Source organism: Thamnophis sirtalis, unplaced genomic scaffold, assembly GCF_051295495.1.
Source record: "Thamnophis sirtalis isolate CommonGarterSnake01/CBP01778 unplaced genomic scaffold, rThaSir2_p1.2 scaffold_4, whole genome shotgun sequence".
Lineage (NCBI taxonomy): Eukaryota > Metazoa > Chordata > Lepidosauria > Squamata > Natricidae > Thamnophis > Thamnophis sirtalis.
In genome coordinates this window covers 138,239,548-138,257,955 of record NW_028261384.1, presented here as the reverse complement: position 1 = coordinate 138,257,955, position 18,408 = coordinate 138,239,548, and the positions used below count along the sequence as shown (strand labels likewise).

The 18,408-nt window shown below is 47.5% G+C and overlaps 1 protein-coding gene across 1 annotated transcript in view; it reads left to right on the top strand.

Moving 5' to 3' along the window:
* The window catches only part of ACIN1 (apoptotic chromatin condensation inducer 1), a 69,597-nt gene that overhangs the window by 32,158 nt on the left and 19,031 nt on the right, over window positions 1-18,408 (top strand). Inside the window, exons 6-8 of the mRNA XM_087714221.1 lie at window positions 1,440-1,676; window positions 1,815-1,921; window positions 6,510-6,639. Of these exons, the coding sequence (XP_087570347.1) occupies window positions 1,440-1,676; window positions 1,815-1,921; window positions 6,510-6,639 (474 nt within the window). The remainder of the gene's footprint in view (window positions 1-1,439; window positions 1,677-1,814; window positions 1,922-6,509; window positions 6,640-18,408) is intronic.

Sequence of the window (18,408 nt, the reverse complement as noted above, 5' to 3'; positions counted from 1 at the left end):
TTCTTGCCATGGTTGTTAAGGGAATCATTGCAGTTCTTAAGGCACTAACATGGGTTGTTAAGCCAATCCGGTTTTCCCGTCAACTTCGCTTGTTGCAAAAAAAGGGGGAGGAGGTGTTTCACATGACCCCAGGATTACATGAACCGTCATAAATACAAGTTCGGTTGTCAAGCGTCTGAGTTTTGATCGTGATCACGTGACGTGTGAAAAATGGCCCTAAATCCCTTTTTTTTCAGAGCTGTTGTAACTTTGAATGGCCACTAAATGAAATCTTGTAGGGCGAGGACTACCTGGATTCTCTTCTATAGGAATTGAATGAATGAATGAAAAAGGAAGGAAGGAAGGGGAGAAAGGAACGAAGGGGAGGAAAAAAGGAGAGAGAGGGAGGAACGAGAGAAAGGGAGGAAGGTGAAGGAAAGGCAGGCAGGCAATGAAGGGGAGGATGGAAGGAAAAAGGAATTTAGTAGAAAAAGAGAGCGAAAGAAAGAAAGAAGAAAGAAAGAAAAAAGAAGGTTGAAAGGAGGGAGAGGAAGGAAGTCAGGCAGGCAATAAAGGGGAGGATGGAAGGAAAAGGAAATTTAGAAAAAGAGCTAAAGAAAGAAAGAAAAAAAAGAAAGGAAGAAAGGGAAAGGAAGGAAGGCAATGAAGGGGAGGATGGAAGGAAAAGAGAATTTAGTAGAAAGAAAGAAAGGGAGGAAGGAAGGGAGAAGAAGGCAGGCAGGCAATGAAGGGGAGGAAGGAAGGAAAAGGGATTAAAGTAGAAAGAAAAGAAGAAGGACGGAAGAGAGCAAAAGAAAGAAAAAAAGAAAGGGAGGAAGAAAAGGAGAGGAAGGCAGGCAGGTAATGAAGGGGAGGAAGGAAGGAAAAGGGATTAAAGTAGAAAGAAAAAGAAAGGAAGAAGGAAGAGGGAGGGAGGGAGAAAGCGAAAGAAAGAAAGAAAAGAAAAAGGAGGAAGAAAGGGAGAAGAAGGCAGGCAGGCAATGAAGGGGAGGAAGGAAGGAAAAGGGATTAAAGTAGAAAGAAAAAGAAAGAGAAAGGAAGAAGGAAGGAAGCGTGAGGGGAAGGGAGAAAGAAAAGAGAAAAAGAAAAGGGAGAAGAAGGCAGGCAGGTAATGAAGGGGAGGAAGGAAGGAAACAGAATTAAAGTAGAAAAAGGAAGAGAAAGGAGGAAGGAAGGAAGAGAGAGGGAAGAAGAAAGAGGAAAAGAAAGAAAAGAGAAAAAGAAAGAAGGGAAGAAGAAAGGAAGAGGAAGGCAGGCAGGCAATGAAGGGGAGGAAGGAAGGAAAAGGGATTAAAGTAGAAAGAAAGAAGGAAGGAAGAGTGAGGGAGGGAGAGAAAGAAAGAAAGAAAAAAAAACTATATTTCACCTTAACCCACCCAGCCTTTTCAGGAGAACCGAGAAGTGCCCAAAAATGCTCTCTCTTTCTTTTTCCCCCCTAGTCCCGCAGCCGCGAAGCTTCCCGGGACAGCACCAGCTTCCCCCCCACCAAAGAGCCCTCCCGACCCGGGGCCTGCTTCCCACCCCACAGCGCCAAAGCCCAGCACCAAGAGATCCCATCCAGCCCCAGGGAAGAAGGGAGAAGGACCCCCTCCCCGCCTGCGAGGCAACACAGCCACACCCCACCACCACAACCACCAGCACGCAGCATGCAGGCCGAGAGCACATTTCCAGAACGAGTACGCGGGCGTTTCGGGGGGGGGGGTGTCTCCTCCTCGGGGATGGGGTGGGGTGTCCCAGCTCCTCTGCTTCGAATTTGGGGGGCTGCGGGACCTGTGGCCCCTTCCTGCTAAATTAACCCCTCCCCCCCCCCACAGGGCAGGCCAGAGCCTCTCAATCCAACGGTGACGGAGGAGTCTGTCCTAGACATCGGGGGTCTCGCCTCGGAGCCGCCGCGCCCGATCGAGCCGCCGGGCAGCAAAACGTGAGTATCGGCGGGGAGGGGCGGGCCCTGAGCCATGATGGGGCAGTTCGTGCGCCACTCCCAGCGGGCCCGACTTGGGAAGGCCGATCCATTTTGGGGCGGGGGGGGGGGTAGCAGGGCACCCCGAAAAGCGAAGGAGACAACGCTGAGCTCTCTTGTGGCCCAGAACATGTCAAGCGTGGGGCGGTCTCTCTCTAAAGCACAAGCAGGAACGGCTGCAGGAAAAGAGGATGAGATTCGAGAATTGATATTGCTGAGAAACTGACCGGACCGTGGCCTGCTCCACTGGGATGAAGTCAGTTTTGGTCGTTTTTTTGAAGGGGTCTGGCCAGGAGGATCCCAACAGAGGAGATCCTCTGGAATACTATAGGGTGTGGTGGCTCGGTGGCTAAGACGCTGAGCTTGTCGATCAGAAAGGCCCGCGGTTCGAATCCCTAGCACCACGTAATGGAGGGAGCTCCCGTGACTTGCCCCAGCTTCTGCCAACCTAGCAGTTGGAAAGCACATAAAAAAAATAGAAGAATAGGGACCACCTTTGGTGGGAAGGGAACAACAATCCGTGTGCCTTCGAAGGCGTGCCGGCCACATGACCACGGAAACGTCTTTGGACAGTGCTGGCTCTTCAGCTTTGAAATGGAGATGAGCACTGCCCCCTAGAGTCAGGATCGACTATAGCAATAGCAATAGCAGTTAGACTTATATACCGCTTCATAGGGCTTTCAGCCCTCTCTAAGCGGTTTACAGAGTCAGCATATTGCCCCCAACAACAATCCGGGTCCTCATTTTACCCACCTCGGAAGGATGGAAGGCTGAGTCAACCCTGAGCCGGTGAGATTTGAACCGCAGAACTGCAGTCAGCTGAAGTAGCCTGCAGTGCTGCACTCTAACCACTGCGCCACCTTGGCTCTTGACTAGCACATATGTGTGAAGGGAAACTTACCATAGGGTCATAAAAAGGAAGGGCCTTCTCCCCCCCCAACCCCAGATGGGCCCTGTGTAGAGGGTGGATCCTGGAAGGAGGACGGAGGATAGATGAATGGAGGGAGGGAGGATGGATGGATTGAGGGAGGGAAGGAGGATGGATAGAAGATGGAGGGAGGGAAGGATGGATGGATGGGGGGAAGGAAGATGGAGGGAGGGAAGGAGGTTGGATGGGTGGAGGAGGGAGGGAAGGTGGATGGATGGATGCATGGATGGAGGAGGGGGGAGGATGGATGGATTGGAAAGATTGAAGGTCTTGACCGGTTGGATGGGGGGGCTGGTTCTTTTTTTTTTTAAAAGAGAGAGATGCACCTTGCAACCTCCAAGTAAGGGAAGATTCCTGCTGTGAGCTTGACTGACTGGATGGATGGATCGATTGAACAATGGATGGTGGATCGAGGGAGGGAGGGAGGATGGATGGACGATGAATGGAGGGAGGGTGGATGGATGGATGAATGGAGGGAGGATGAGTGGAGGGAGGGTGGATGGATGAATGGAGGGAGGGTGGATGGATGCGTGAATGGAGGGAAGGAGGAGGGAGGGAGGGTGGATGGATGGATTGAGGGAGGGAAGGAGGATGGAGGGAAGATGGATGGAGGGAAGGAGGGAAGGAAGATGGAGGAAGGATGGAAGATGGAGGGGGGGAGAAGGAAGGATGGAGGGATGGATTGAGGATGGATGGAAGATGGAGGGAGGGAAGGAAGATGGAGGAAGGATGGAAGATGGAGGGGGGAAGAAGGAAGGATGGAGGGATGGAAGGAGGATGGAGGGAAGATGGAGGGAAGGATGGATGGATGGAAGATGGAGGGAGGGAAGGAGGATGGAGGGAAGATGGATAGATGAATGGAGGGAGGATGGATGGAGGGAGTGTGTGTTTGTGTGTCCCCTTTAAAAGTGACATCTGAAGCTTGGAAGAAAAAGGAGCTTCCTGTGTGCTTGAGCAGTTGGGAAGGGGAAGGGGGTTCAAATGCCTGGCCTTTCAAGGGAAACTCTCCTGCAGCCTATTGGGGAGGGGGATTCATCAGCCCCCCCTCTTCCTCCTCCCCCCTCCTTTATCCCCCCCCCCTCCTTTATCCCCTCCTCCTCCCGGGGGCTGCCGGGAAAAGCAATCGGGCGCCGGCAAGATGGCCCCGCCGCCCGTCCGCGGCTCCGCTTTTGCGCCGGGGCTCCCGCCGTCGCCCTGGCCGCCGTCTTCGCCGCTGCGCCGCCGCCCGCGGGACTGCTGAGCCAGAGAGGCGGAGCCGCCGCGGACCCCCCTCGCCCGCCCGCCCAGCCACCCCGGAAGGCGATCCGGATTCTCCCCCCCCCTTCGGCCATGCTGCTCTCCGAGAGCAAGGGAGGGTGAGACCGGGAGGAGGGCCCCGGCCGGCCTCCTCCGATTCCCCCTCCTCCTCCTCCTCTTCCTCCTGCGCCATTCTCCCTTCTTCCTCCTCCTCCATTCATTCATTCATTCGCTTCCTTTCTGCCGCCCCTCCCCCCTCCCCTTCCCCCCTCTGCCTCGCGCCTCCTGGGCTCCCCCCTCCCCTCCTTCCTCCTGCCCTCCATTTTCTCTCTCTTCCCTCCAGCCCCCTCCCCTTTCTTCCCAGGAGGTCCCCCCTTTCACTGCGGTGGGGGTTTCCTTCCCCTCCCCCCCCACCTTTGCTTGGCTGGTGGTTCCCCCTTTCCTTCCTTTCCTCCCCCCCCTCTCTTTCTCTCCCCCCTCCCTCCCTCCCAGCGGGGGTCCTCTGCCTGTCTTCCAGCTGCTTCCTCCTCTGCCCCCCCTCCCTTCCCCTCCACCTATTTATCTATATCCCTCTATTCCCCTCTCATCTATCTCTATCTATCTAATCAATCTTTCTCTCTTCCCTCCTTCTGCCTGCCAGCTGCTTTCTCCTCTGGCCCCCTCCTTCCTTCCCCCATCTCTCTATCTCCCTTTCCCTATGTATCTATTTGCCTATCTATCTATATCTATCTATCTATCTATCTATCTATCTATCTAATCAATCTCTATTTCTCCCCCCCAGGAGTCCCAGCTTCTGCCTGCCTACTAGCTGCTTTCTCCTCTGCCCCCTCCCTTCCCCCATCTTTCTATCTCTCCCTTTCCCTATCTATCTATTTGCCTATCTATCTATCTATCTATCTATCTATCTATCTATCTATCTATCTATCTAATCAATCTCTATTTCTCCCCCCCCACCAGGAGTCCCAGCTTCTGCCTGCCTACTAGCTGCTTTCCCCTCTGGCCCCCTCCTCCCTTCCCCCATCTTTCTATCTCTCTCTTTCCCTATCTCTCTATTTGCCTATCTATCTATCTATCTATCTATCTATCTATCTATCTATCTATCTATCTATCTATCTAATCAATCTCTATCTCCCCCCCCCCCAGTCCCAGCTTCTGCCTGCCTACTAGCTGCTTTCTCCTCTGGCCCCCTTCCTTCCCCCATCTCTCTATCTTTCTCCCTCCATCTATCTTATCTCTATCTAATCAATCTCTCCCACCCCCCCAAGGAGTCCAGGCCTCTGCCTGCTTTCCCTTCTTCCCTCTCTCCCCCCCTCTCTCCCCCCCTCTCTCTGCCAGCCTTCCAGTTGCTTTCTCCTCTGCACCACTCCCTTCCCCCATCTCTATCTCTCTCCCTTCCCCAACTCTATCTATCTATCTATCTATCTATCTATCTATCTATCTATCTATCTATCTATCTATCTATCTATCTAATCAATCTCTATTCCCCCTCCCCCCCAAGGAGTCCTGCCCTCTGCCTGCCTTCCAGCTGCTTCCTCTGCTGGATTCTTCTCTTCCTCCCCCACCTCCAAGGCTCAGCCACCCATCCTTCTCCCCCCCCCTTTCCCCCCCACCGCCTGCCCTTTTCTCTGCAGAGATATTTTTTCTTCTCCTCCTCCTTCCCCCTCCCGTCCTCGCTCCCTCTTTTCCATCCCGCATGTGTGTGTATGTGTGTGTGTCTGTCTGTCTTGTCTTCCCTCTTTTCTGCCTCTCTGGCTGCTGCTCCTTTTCTGCTCCTGGCCCTCCCTGGCCACCGAGCAACAGTGGGGTGGGGGTGGGGGGTGGGGAACGAGGCAGCCTGGGCTCCATAGGACTGGCGGGAGGGTGGGCGGGCTGTGAGATGGGAAGCCTGGGGTGTAATTGACCGGGGGATGGAATATGCGACATGAAAGGAGGTTCAGGTGGGTGGTTTGGGGGGGGGGGAGAAAGGGGCTAGACTATTTGGGGGTCCAGTCCATGTGCCTGTCCCCCCTTTCAGAGTCTAATTCCTCCCCTTGTTTGGGCTTGCAAGACAGCCCTTCGGACCTGGGAAAGAAAGGCCTTTCTCTTGCGTTGTGTTTGTGTGTTACTCTGAAATTGGGGGGAACGTACTCCAAGGATGCTCGGGGACGGAGAAGTCACCTTTAGATGGGCTACAGTGAAGGAGAAGGAAGGGAAGGCCGCAGCGTGTTGCCGGGCAGGAAGGCAAAATGAAGGGGAAGTCAGCGCTACTATGGGGCAGAGATTTTGGGGGGGACAGTGGCCTTGCTCTATGGGGCAGAGACCCCCTTTTTTTGAGGCTCTCCTTGTCCCCTAGCGACCCCCAGTTCCCCTGCCCCAATGATCGCCTCTCCCTCTCTTTTCACGCAGCGAGGAGAAGCAGACGATGCCCATGGAGCTGTCGGAGCCCCAGCCGGAGAACGAGGCCCTGGAGCCCGGTGGCCCCGAGGACCAGCCGTCCGCAGAACCCCCGGGCCCCGAAGACGAGGAGAAGAAAGAGGTAGCGTGTCGGGAAGGCGCCCTTCGGCAGAGAGGCAGGGGAGTGTAGAGGGCATCCAGACGAGCGGCTGGGCAGGATGGGGCTTTTGGGGGCAGATGAAGGGCCAGTCAGCACTACCCTGGAGAGGGGGGGGGGTATGTGCAATGGGAAGAGAGGAAAGGGCGAGAGGTGTGTGTGTGTGTTTCAAAATGTCTAGTGAGATCTAAACAACCCCTCATCCAGCAAAATCTTTGCACTGGGGACTTCTGATGTGATACCCCACCTTTTGTGCAAGGAGATTTTTAAGGCAGGGGTGTGTGAATGCACCACAATTCCCCCCCCTTTTTTTTGCCGTCAGAGTGTACAATTCTGCTTCCCAAAAATGTCCACTTGGGGGAAATCTTACCCCCCCCCCTTTAAATTTTAACCTAATAAACCACTGCAATTGGAAAAAATACGTTAGGCCTATCAGGCTGAGAAATGAGAAATAAGTTGTGTTTTTCAACCGTGGGGACTTGAAGGCGGGTGGACTTCCAACTCCCACAATTCTCCCGCCAGCTTGTTTGAAGGTTTGAGTGGACTTCGAACTCCCAGAATTCCCCCCCCCAAGCCAGCAAGTGGAAATCCACCCATCTTTAAAGCGATGCCAGCTGAGGAATTAGAATAGAATATAATTTTATTATTTGTATGCCGCCCTTCTCCGGGAGGACTCAGGGCGGCGAACAATTCAAGGGGGAAAATGGGGAACATAAAAAACAAAATACAAATAATAAAAGTAAACAACAGTCGCACAACCATACATGTCGAGAGGGGAGGGAACTCATCACCCCCAGGCCTGCCGGCAAAGCCAGGTTTTGACGGCTTTTCGGAAGGCCTGGAGAGAGGTGAGGGTCCGAATCCCTGCGGGGAGTTCATTCCAGAGGGCTGGAGCTGCCACAGAGAAGGCCCTCCCCCGGGTAATAGCCAGGTGGCATTGGCTGGTAGATGGCACCCGGAGGAGGCCAACCCTGTGAGATCTAATGGGTCTGTGGGAGGTAATTGGCAGCAGGCGGTCTCTCAAGTACCCAGATCCAATACCATGAAGGGCTTTATAAGTTACGACTAGCACCTTGAAGCGTATCCGGAGACTGGGAGTTAAAAGTCCCACCTTGAAATATGCTCCCTGGGGAATTCTGGGAGTTGAAGTCCCCTTACCTTAAAGCGAGCTGGGCTGGAGAATTCTGGCACTCGAAAGCCATCCATCTTTTAAAGCAGGCCGGATTGAGGAATTCTGGGAGTGAAAAGTCCCACCTTGAAATACGCTCCCTGGGGAAATTCAGGAAGTTAAAAGTCCCACCTTGAAATACGCTCCCTGGGGAATTCTGGGAGTCGAAGTCCACTCACCTTAAAGAGAGCTGGGCCGGAGAATTGGGAGTTGAAATCCACCCACCTTTTAAAGCCATGCCTGCTGGGGAATTTTGGGAGTTGAAGTCCCCACGTTTTGAAGTCCCCACTGTTGACAAACACTGCACTGATGACTAGCAGAGAGAAAAATATCCCTTTCTTGCTTTTTTAAATTTTTCCTTGGCTAGCAAAGTACTTGCATCAATGTCCCAATTTAGGGCCAAATTATACCCAATAGTATGTATGTATGTATGTATGTATATGTGTGTGTATGTATGTATATGTATGTATATGTGTGTGACACTACATACATACATACATACATACATACATACATACATATTCATATATTCGCTGATAACGGATAAGAGCCTGTGGCCTAATGGCTAAGATGTCTGCCTAGTATGTAATATAGCCCAGGTTCAAACCCCAGTAAGGGTATGGCTAGCTGATGAGAGCTAAATAGCTTGAAATAGATCTATACTAGTCTCCCTTTATTTATTTATCAGCACAAATAAAAAAACACACACACATATATATATACACACACACACATACACATACCCAGTCTAGAAGCAAAACCTGCATTCTGAGCTTGGTGTGTCTCGCATTGATAAGCCAATATATACCCCCACTAAACCTTCAGCCCGGTCCCTTTATCAGGATTCCTGCTCTCAAGCACATTTTGGCATGCTTCATTTTTTTTTTAATGTGTGTGGTGATGGTTGTTTACTAAACTTAGATCCATTGCAAAGATTTGGTTTACCCTTCGGCCATTGCTGATATATTTTGGCCTTATTTTCCCCCTGTGTTGTGTAAAGGCAGGGGCGAGTGGGTTTCTGTGGTAGGAGAAAGGTGGGCCGGGAGGTCTGTGGGATGGGAATTGAATACATTTGTGCGTCCGCACGTACGTATATCCACTCACAACTCCGATGCTGGCTTTTCCGTGCTGCTGAGGAAGAGGGGTGGGGGGGCGGGGAACAGGCCTTGCTTCTCCCCTCCCCCCTAAAAGATAGCTTCCCCGCACAATACCCTCCCTCTCCCCCCCTCCCCCCCGTTGATGTTCTCCTCTGGACTCGTTTGTTCTGATCCCCGTTTTAAAGAGGCATCCATCTACTGGGAATGCGAAAGAGAGAGAGAGAGTGGGAGAGAGAGAGAGAGCGAACCGGAGAGAGAGAGAGCGTGGACACGTTTGAGCAGGCCGCGAGCCAGGCGTCCGTGAAGGTGGACGGGGAAGAAAACAAAAACACACACAAAAAAAGAGAAAATTTTGAAGATGGCCTTCCTTGGAACTGTTTTCTGCCTTCGTTCGGTGGGAAAGTCCGCTCAACGTCCGTCGCCACGCAAGGAAATGTCCCTCTCGGAGTCCCACCTGCTCCGTGAGTCTTTCTTTGCGGGTCCGAAAACTTGATGGTGTGCACCTCAACCTGCTTCCTCGTTCACATCTCCGCCATCTGTGAAAGCTGCCAATCTCAGAAGGTCACCTGGTCAAAACTCGGCCGGCCTTCGGAAACGAGGTGTCCAAAAGACGTCGCAATGCGCCAACCTGTACCGTCACCTCCCCAGGGACCGTTGGAAGCCACATCTCCTTCGCCGTCCCGAGGAAGGCTTCCGTTGACACGAGACGAATTCCCACCCTGAGCTCTCCAAATTCTTCCAATCTCGTCACCGATCCAGCTTATCTTACGATCCCGCCGGCTTCCCCTGGCTTTGGGGGGCAGCTTTGGCACCCGAGTGACTTTTCCATCCGCTAATGGAGAAGTCTCGTTCTGTCGGCCGCTGATCTCTAAATCCTTAGGAACCGGATCGACGCCCGATCGACTTTCCATCTGCCGATCTTGAGACCAGGCTCCAGAATTTGGGGAGAAATTCCTCGGTCCTCCGTAACGCTGCGGATATGCCAAGGACCTCGACCCATTTTTCGAAAATCGCTCGCGCAAACCTACTTTGTCCGCCAGTGCTGTGAAGGACTTGTTTGTGGCCTTCTTTATTGGGCAGGGTGCCGAGGGTCGCCTCAAAGGACTTGGTGCGCAGAGCGTCCCACAGACGCCGAAGGTTTTTCCCCGCCCCGTCAAGGACATCCAGGCGCTATGTTATTTCTTCCCCCCTCAAAAACCCACCACAAAAAGAACTTTCGATTCCAGTTCAGCTGTTTTTCCTCGGGATGTCTGCCCCAATTTGTGAATTTTGGTTTTCACGGACACTTTCCACTTAAAAAACAGAGTCCCCGCCACGAAACGGGACAGTGCCACGTCCCGCTGTCCCCAACGGTCTGCCTTGCCGAGAACTGACACTGCCTTGAACCCTCCTGATGGCTCCCCCCCCCCTTCCGCACTCGTGTGGGGGCGGGAGGCGACTTCTGTCTCGCCCTCTCTCTTCCGGGACACTTTGACTTCCGAACCACCAGCCAATCGAGCGCTAGGTTCCTACCTACCTACCTGTACCGGCCAACCAATCAGCACCTCTCTTGTCACTCAGCCCAACCAAGCACGCACCTTTCAGGCCAGGGAGGGCTCGTTCCGATTGGACCAGCCGTTGCCTAGATACAGCGCACAACACACTGAGGTGTGATTGGCTGAACCGAAGACCCTGCCCCAGGTGTGAGAGGGTACCTGGAGCGCTTGTCCTAATTTTCTTTTCTTTCTTTTTTTTTCCTTTCCTTTTCTTTTTTAAAAGTTTTGGTTTGTTTTTTTATTGGCTTGTTTTCTTTCGTGTTCTTAATTTAAATAGAGGAAAAAAAAGAGAGAGAAAGGGAGAATTGGAGGGGTGGGGTGGGGGCGGGTGGATGGGTCCCATGACGGTTTAAAACGGAGGGGGGGGTCATCCCCCCCTCTCAGATTTCTTCGTTTCTTAAAATGATGGGGAGTCTTTGGGCATTCAGCTTAGGAGGTGTGTTTCCCGCCCCCCTCCCCAAATCCTTGCCCTGTGTTGACATGGGGTGGTTTTCCATTTCCCTGCCCCCTTTCCAGGGAAACCCGCTGCTCGGCCATGAAGTGGAGAAGAATGGAGTTGGAAGGGACCTTCAGAGGTCTTCTAGTCCAACCGGCTGCTCGGGGTGGGGGGGGAGCGGGGGGCTGTCTTAAATTAAAAGGGAGTCAGAGAAGGAAGAAGGGCCACAAAACTTGGAACAAACGAAAGACCATTTTATAGAGAAATGTCTGGGTCTCGGTGGCTGCTGTGACACACACCCCCCCCAACTGGGGTCGCAGGAGACGTAGAGACTTGAAAAGCCACACGGACAACAAATTGTTGTTGCGTTGTGTACGCTGCCCGAGTTTAGCTTGGTTGCTTTCTTGCAGTCGTTTCATTACCCATGTTGTGTCCTGCGAGCAGAGTCGGACAGTGAGGAGGTTGGGGAGGGAGATGGGCCAATCCTGGGGTCTGGGGAGGGCTCTGTGTCGGAGGCAGAGAGGGGGCCGGGGCCGTATGCCAGTTATCAGCTGCCTTCGGAGTCAGACATCAGTGAGGCAGAAGAACAGCTGGAGCCTGTTCCCAGGGTATGCATGCGCTGAGTTAGCAATAGCAGTTAGACTTATATACCGCTTCATAGGGATTTCAGCCCTCTCTAAGCGGTTTACAGAGTCAGCATATCGCCCCCAACAATCCAGGTTCTCATTTGCCAGACAAGAAGGGAACAACTAAAGAACAGGGGTCGACTTGGGAGTAAGGCCACAGGTGGACGATGAATGGCCCCTCCCAGAGGGACTCAAAGAGGAGCAAAAGGGGAGTGGAGTTTGCAGGAGGCCCTTAGTTCCCTTCATTGGTTCGGGACTCTCTGAGACTCCTTGCCGAGTTTTGCAGCAGCTCTCCAAGCCAGATAAGGTCTGTGACCGTAAATCCTCCTTTGAAAGACTTTGCTGGATGGGAATGAGCAGAATTCACAGCCAATTAATTAAAGGAGGTTATGTCTGGACCGGGAGTTTGCTTCATGCTCTCGGGAAGCCTCGGTCAGAACAACCCAGGTAACCTGATCAGCCTGTTCATTTAAGGACCGTTCCAAGTTACGACGGCATGAGAAAAAGTGCCTCGCGTCCGTTTTTCTCACAGTTACGACCTCGACAGCACCCCTGCAATCATGGGAATCCAAATCCAGATGCTTGGCAACCGCTTCATATTTATGACTGTTTCTGTGTTCCCAAGGTCACGTGATTCCCCTCTTTGTGACCTTCCAGAATAGAATAGAATATAGAATTCTATAGGTGTGATTGGACTCGCAAGGAATTTGTTTTTGATGATAATAGGACAGGATAGGATAGGATAGGATAAAATAGAACAGAATATGAATAGAATAGAACAGAAGTAGAATCAGAATAGAATAAGAATAGCATAGAGTAGAATAGAATACGAATAGAATAGAACAGAAATAGAATAGTAGAATAAGAATAGAATAAAATACAAGTAGAATAAGAATAGAAGAATAGAATAGAAGTAGACTAGGAATAGAATAGAAGTAGAATTAGAATGGAATAGAAGAGAAGTAGAATAAGAATAGAATAGTAGAATAAGAATAGAATAAAATACAAGTAGAATAAGAATAGAAGAATAGAATAGAAGTAGACTAGGAATAGAATAGAAGTAGAATTAGAATGGAATAGAATAGAAGAGAAGTAGAATAAGAATAGAATAGTAGAATAAGAATAGAATAAAATACAAGTAGAATAAGAATGGATTAGAAGTAGAATAGGAATAGAATAGAAGTAGAATTAAAATGGAAGAGGAGAAGTAGAATAAGAATAGCATAGCGTAGAATAGACTAGGAATAGAATAGAACGGAAATAGAATAAGAATAGAATAATAGAATAAGAATAGAATAAAATACAAGTAGAATAAGAATAGAGTAGAATAGAAGTAGAATAGGAATAGAATAGAAGTAGAATTAGAATAAAATACAAGTAGAATTAGAATAGAATAAAATACAAGTAGAATTAGAATGGATTAGAAGTAGAATAGGAATAGAATAGAAGTAGAATTAAAATGGAAGAGAAGTAGAATAAGAATAGCATAGCGTAGAATAGACTAGGAATAGAATAGAACGGAAATAGAATAAGAATAGAATAATAGAATAAGAATAGAATAAAATACAAGTAGAATAAGAATAGAGTAGAATAGAATAGAAGTAGAATAGAATAGAAGTAGAATTAGAATAAAATACAAGTAGAATTAGAATGGATTAGAAGTAGAATAGGAATAGAATAGAAGTAGAATTAAAATGGAAGAGAAGAGAAGTAGAATAAGAATAGCATAGCGTAGAATAGACTAGGAATAGAATAGAATGGGAATAGAATAAGAATAGAATAATAGAATGAATAGAAGAAAATACAAGTAGAATCGAAGTAGAATAGGAATAGAATAGAAGTAGAATAAGAATAGTATAGAATAGAACAGAAGTAGAATAAGAATAGAATAGAATCCTTTATTGGCCAAGTGTGATTGGACACAAAGGAATTTGTCTTTGGTGCGTAGGCTCTCAGTGTACATAAATAAGAATAAAATAGAATACATTCATCAAGAATCATAAGATACAACATATAGTGATAGTCATAGGTTACTAACAAGCAATCAAATTATACTAGGGAACAAATGAAACCATATAAATTTTAAAGATACAAGCAACATGGATATAGCATCAGTGGAAAGAGATAAGTACTAGGAAGAGAAGAATAGCAATACAGTCAAGTAGATAATTTTGACAGTGTTGTGAGGATTAGTTGTTTAGCAGACGGATGGCATTCAGAAAAACTGTCCTTTTGTCTAGCAGTTCTGGTGTGCAATGGAGTCACCATAACCGTGTTAGTAAGTTAAACCACTCCAATAATTCCCTCAGGGTGGATAAAAATCATTTTTTTTAAAAAAAATGGATTTTTTTTGTTTTAAATCGGATTTTTAAATTGAAATCGGATTTTTTTAAAAATCAAAATTTATTTTAATAAAATGCTTTTGGAGTTAAAAAAAAATCTATCTAAAGATAGTTTCCTACTTAAGTTACATTCATAATTTTAATTTATTCAGCATGAAATGGATCTCCATTATCTAGCATGAAGGCTGTATATGTTCTGCAAGATTTACATTTTTTGGTAAACTCATTTCCGGGAATCTGCAAGCTAAGAGAATAACAGTTGATGCATTCACACAATTTCACAGCCGTTTGTTTTTTTTTAAATTACAATTTAAATCAAGCCTTTTTTACTAGTGATTTCAATCCTGTGATTTAAAACCGCCTCGATATAAATCAAATCCATGCCGGAGTCCTTTAACAACGGTAGCAAGGAAGGTCATAAAACGGGGCAAAACTCACTTCACACACGTCTCTAACAACCGAAATTTTGGTGCTCAATTGCGGCCGTAAATCGAGGACTAATCTAGAAATCAGTCAAACTCATTTCAATCCTGAGCTACAAAAATTCTCTTTTATGAAGAGTTTGGCCCGATTTGCAAAATGCTTCCTTTGATTCCCCCCCCCCCCAAAAAAAAACCCCCAATATTCTCAGAAAGCAGAGCCAGGAAGGGGGAGAAATAATCTGGCCTGGAGCAGAAGGAATTTTCCAGAACATTTTCCCACCTGGATTTGTGCAAAACGGTTCTTTGATGGTGGGAAAATCTGGAATTGTGCAATCCCATCAAGAATACCGTGTTTCCCCGAAAATAAGACAGGGTCTTATTTTCTTTCCACCCCTTGAAATAAGCACTTGGCCATATTTTCGGGGACATCTTATTATTTTTGAGGTGTAGGATGCTCCTTAACATCGGTCCGTGGATCAGATGATCCAGAGAGGGCCGGAAGTTCTGTTTCTGGCGCATTCTTGCCAGCCTTAGCATCGCTTGACCTGCCGCACTCTTTACGGCCGCCACTAAGAGAAGGGGCGGTAGCTAGAATTTGCCAGAGCGGCCTCCTCGAGGCTTTTCCACAGGGATGGTAGGTGCATGTGGGGGAGCATGGGGCATGTTCCCCTCCTCCTCCCTACCAGGAAATGGTGGGGACCGGCTGCGTTTGCGGTTAAATATTTTAAATAGTTTAGCGCATGCGCTCAAAAGCTCAATTGGGCTTATTATCCAGGGAGGGTTTATTTTAGCGCATGCGCTCAAAAGCCCAATTGGACTTGTTATCCAGGGAGGGGTTATTTTAGCGCATGCGCTAAAAAGCTCGATTAGGCTTATTATCCAGGGAGGGCCTATTTTAGCGCATGCGCTCAAAAGCCCGATTCGGCTTATTATCCAGGGTGGGTTTATTTTAGCGCATGTGCTTAAAAGCCCAATTGGACCTGTTATCCAGGGAGGGCCTATTTTAGCGCATGCGCTCAAAAGCTCGATTCGGCTTATTATCCAGGGAGGACCTATTTTAGCGCATGCGCTCAAAAGCTCGATTAGGCTTATTATCCAGGGAGGGCCTATTTTAGCGCATGCGCTCAAAAGCCCGATTCGGCTTATTATCCAGGGTGGGTTTATTTTAGCGCATGCGCTCAAAAGCCCGATTCGGCTTATTATCCATGGAGGGCCTATTTTAGCGCATGCACTCAAAAGCCCGATTCGGCTTATTATCCAGGGTGGGTTTATTTTAGCGCATGCGCTTAAAAGCCCAATTGGACCTGTTATCCAGGGATGGCCTATTTTAGTGCATGCGCTCAAAAGCCCTTTTCGGCTTATTATCCAGGGTGGGTTTATTTTAGCGCATGCACTCAAAAGCTCGATTGGGCTTGTTATCCAGGGAGTGCTTATTTTAGCGCATGCACTCAAAAGCCCAATTGGACCTGTTATCAAGGGAGGGCTTATTTTAGCGCATGCGCTCAAAAGCCCGATTCGGCTTATTATCCAGGGAGGACCTATTTTAGTGCATGCGCTCAAAAGTTCAATTAGGCTTATTATCCAGGGAGGGCCTATTTTAGCGCATGCGCTCAAAAGCCCGATTCGGTTTATTATCCACGGTGGGTTTATTTTAGCGCATGCGCTTAAAAGCCGAATTGGACCTGTTATCCAGGGAGGGCAAGAGTTGGAAGGGACCTTAGAGGTCTTCTAGTCCACCCCCCTGCTCAAGCAAGAGGCCCTACCCCATTCCAGACAAAATTGTTGCCCAGCTACAGGGTAGTCATCACTTAACGACCACAAGAGAGTCCAACGTTTACGTCGCTGAGTGAGAAATTTGTGAGGTGAGTTTTGCCCCGTGCTACGACTTTGCCCCAGTTTTTAAGGGAATGGTTGCCGTTGTTAAGTTAGGAACACGGCTGTTAAGCGGTTTCACTCAGTGGAAGGCTGCAAAAGGAGATCACTGCCACCGTCATAAATGGGAGTCAGTTTGCCAAGCATCTGAATGTAACGTGACCAGGGGGAATGCTACAACAGTCGTAAGTGTGAAAAATGGTCCTAAGTCCCTTTTTTCAGGGCCATTCGGTCACTAAATGAATTGTCACTAAATGAACTGTTGTAATTCGAAGACTACCTGTGCTCAGAGGTGGGGAACCATAGCCCATTTATGACTTGTGGACTTCAGCTCCCAGAATCCCTGAGTCAGCCATGCTGGCTCAGGGATTTTGGGAGTTGAAGTCCACAAGTCATAAAAGGGCCATACTTCCCCTTACTGGCTCAGGAATTCTGGGAGTTGAAGTCCACAAGTCCTGAAAGGGCCATACTTCCCCTTACTGGCTCAGGAATTCTGGGAGTTGAAGTCCACAAGTCCTGAAAGGGCCATACTTCCCCAGGCTGGCTCAGGAATTCTGGGAGTTGAAGTCCACAAGTATTAAAGGGGCCATAGTTCACACCTCTGAACTACTTAATTAGGATTACTTGAAGAATGTCCTATAACTGAATAAACGTTGCAGCTAGCTAAAACCTCTGCAAAATACTAGAGGGATTAAAAGTTCCAAGTTTTAAACTTGTCCGTTGTGTTGAACCTACTCCAAGGGTTAAAATGGCTAAAATTCAAAACTGCTTCTATATTATTCTCCATTCTTTTTTCTCCCCCCCCCCCCCTCTGACCACAAGCTGACAGTCTGTCTTAATGAATTTGGCAAGCCTGACCATCTAACCTGGTTATTATTTGCCTGCTGGGCTGTGTCGACTTAATATGTCCATTGTCAGGACACTGAGGATTTTAAAATAATCTGACGTCCTCGTTTGATTGCTTGTTTCACAATGAATAAACCGTATTTGAAAGATTAGGGGAAACCCATCGCTAGCAATTCTTTATTCTATACTTTTTCTTTTCCATTTTTCTTTTTGAAATAATTTTGCCGACTTTCTGGATTTTTAGTTATATATGTATATAGATAGATAGGTAGATAAGATAGATATAGATAGGTAGGTAGGTAGGTAGGTAGGTAGATAGATAGATAGTTAGATAGATAGATAGATAGATAGATAGATAGATAGATAGATAGATAGATAGATAGATAGATAGATAGATAGATAGATAGATAGATGAATAGATGAATAGATGAATAGCTACAATAGATGGATGGATAGATAGGTAAACATGGTAGGTAGATACAGGATTGATTGATTGATCGATAGAATAGATGATAGAATAGATGTAGAGATAGAAAGATACGATGGATGGATATAACTAAAAATCCAGAAAGTGGGCAAAAGTATTTCATATATGGATAGACTAAAGAATTGCTAGATACAATAGATAGATAGGTAGATTAGATACGGTAGATAGATAGATAGATAGATAGATAGATAGATAGATAGATAGATAGATGAATAGCTACAATAGATGGATGGATAGATAGGTAAACACGGTAGGTAGATACAGGATTGATTGATTGATAGAATAGATGTAGAGATAGAAAGATACGATGGATGGATATAACTAAAAATCCAGAAAGTGGGCAAAAGTATTTCATATATAGATATACTAAAGAATTGCTAGATACAATAGATAGATAGGTAGATTAGATAGATATGGTAGATAGATAAGGTAGATAGATGGATGGATGGATAGATGGATGGATGGATGGATAGAGATAGATAGATAGATAGATAGATAGATAGATAGATAGATACAATAGATACAATAGATACAATAGATGGATGGATAGATAGGTAAACACGGTAGGTAGATACAGGATTGATTGATTGATTGATTGATTGATAGAATAGATGATAGAATAGATGTAGAGATAGAAAGATACGATGGATGGATATAACTAAAAATCCAGAAAGTGGGCAAAAGTATTTCATATATGGATAGACTAAAGAATTGCTAGATACAATAGATAGATAGGTAGATTAGATAGATATGGTAGATAGATACGGTAGATGGATGGATGGATGGATGGATGGATGGATAGAGATAGATAGATAGATAGATAGATAGATAGATAGATACGATAGATACGATAGATATGATAGATATGATATATACAATATATAGCTACGATGGATGGATAGATAAGTAAATACAGTAGGTAG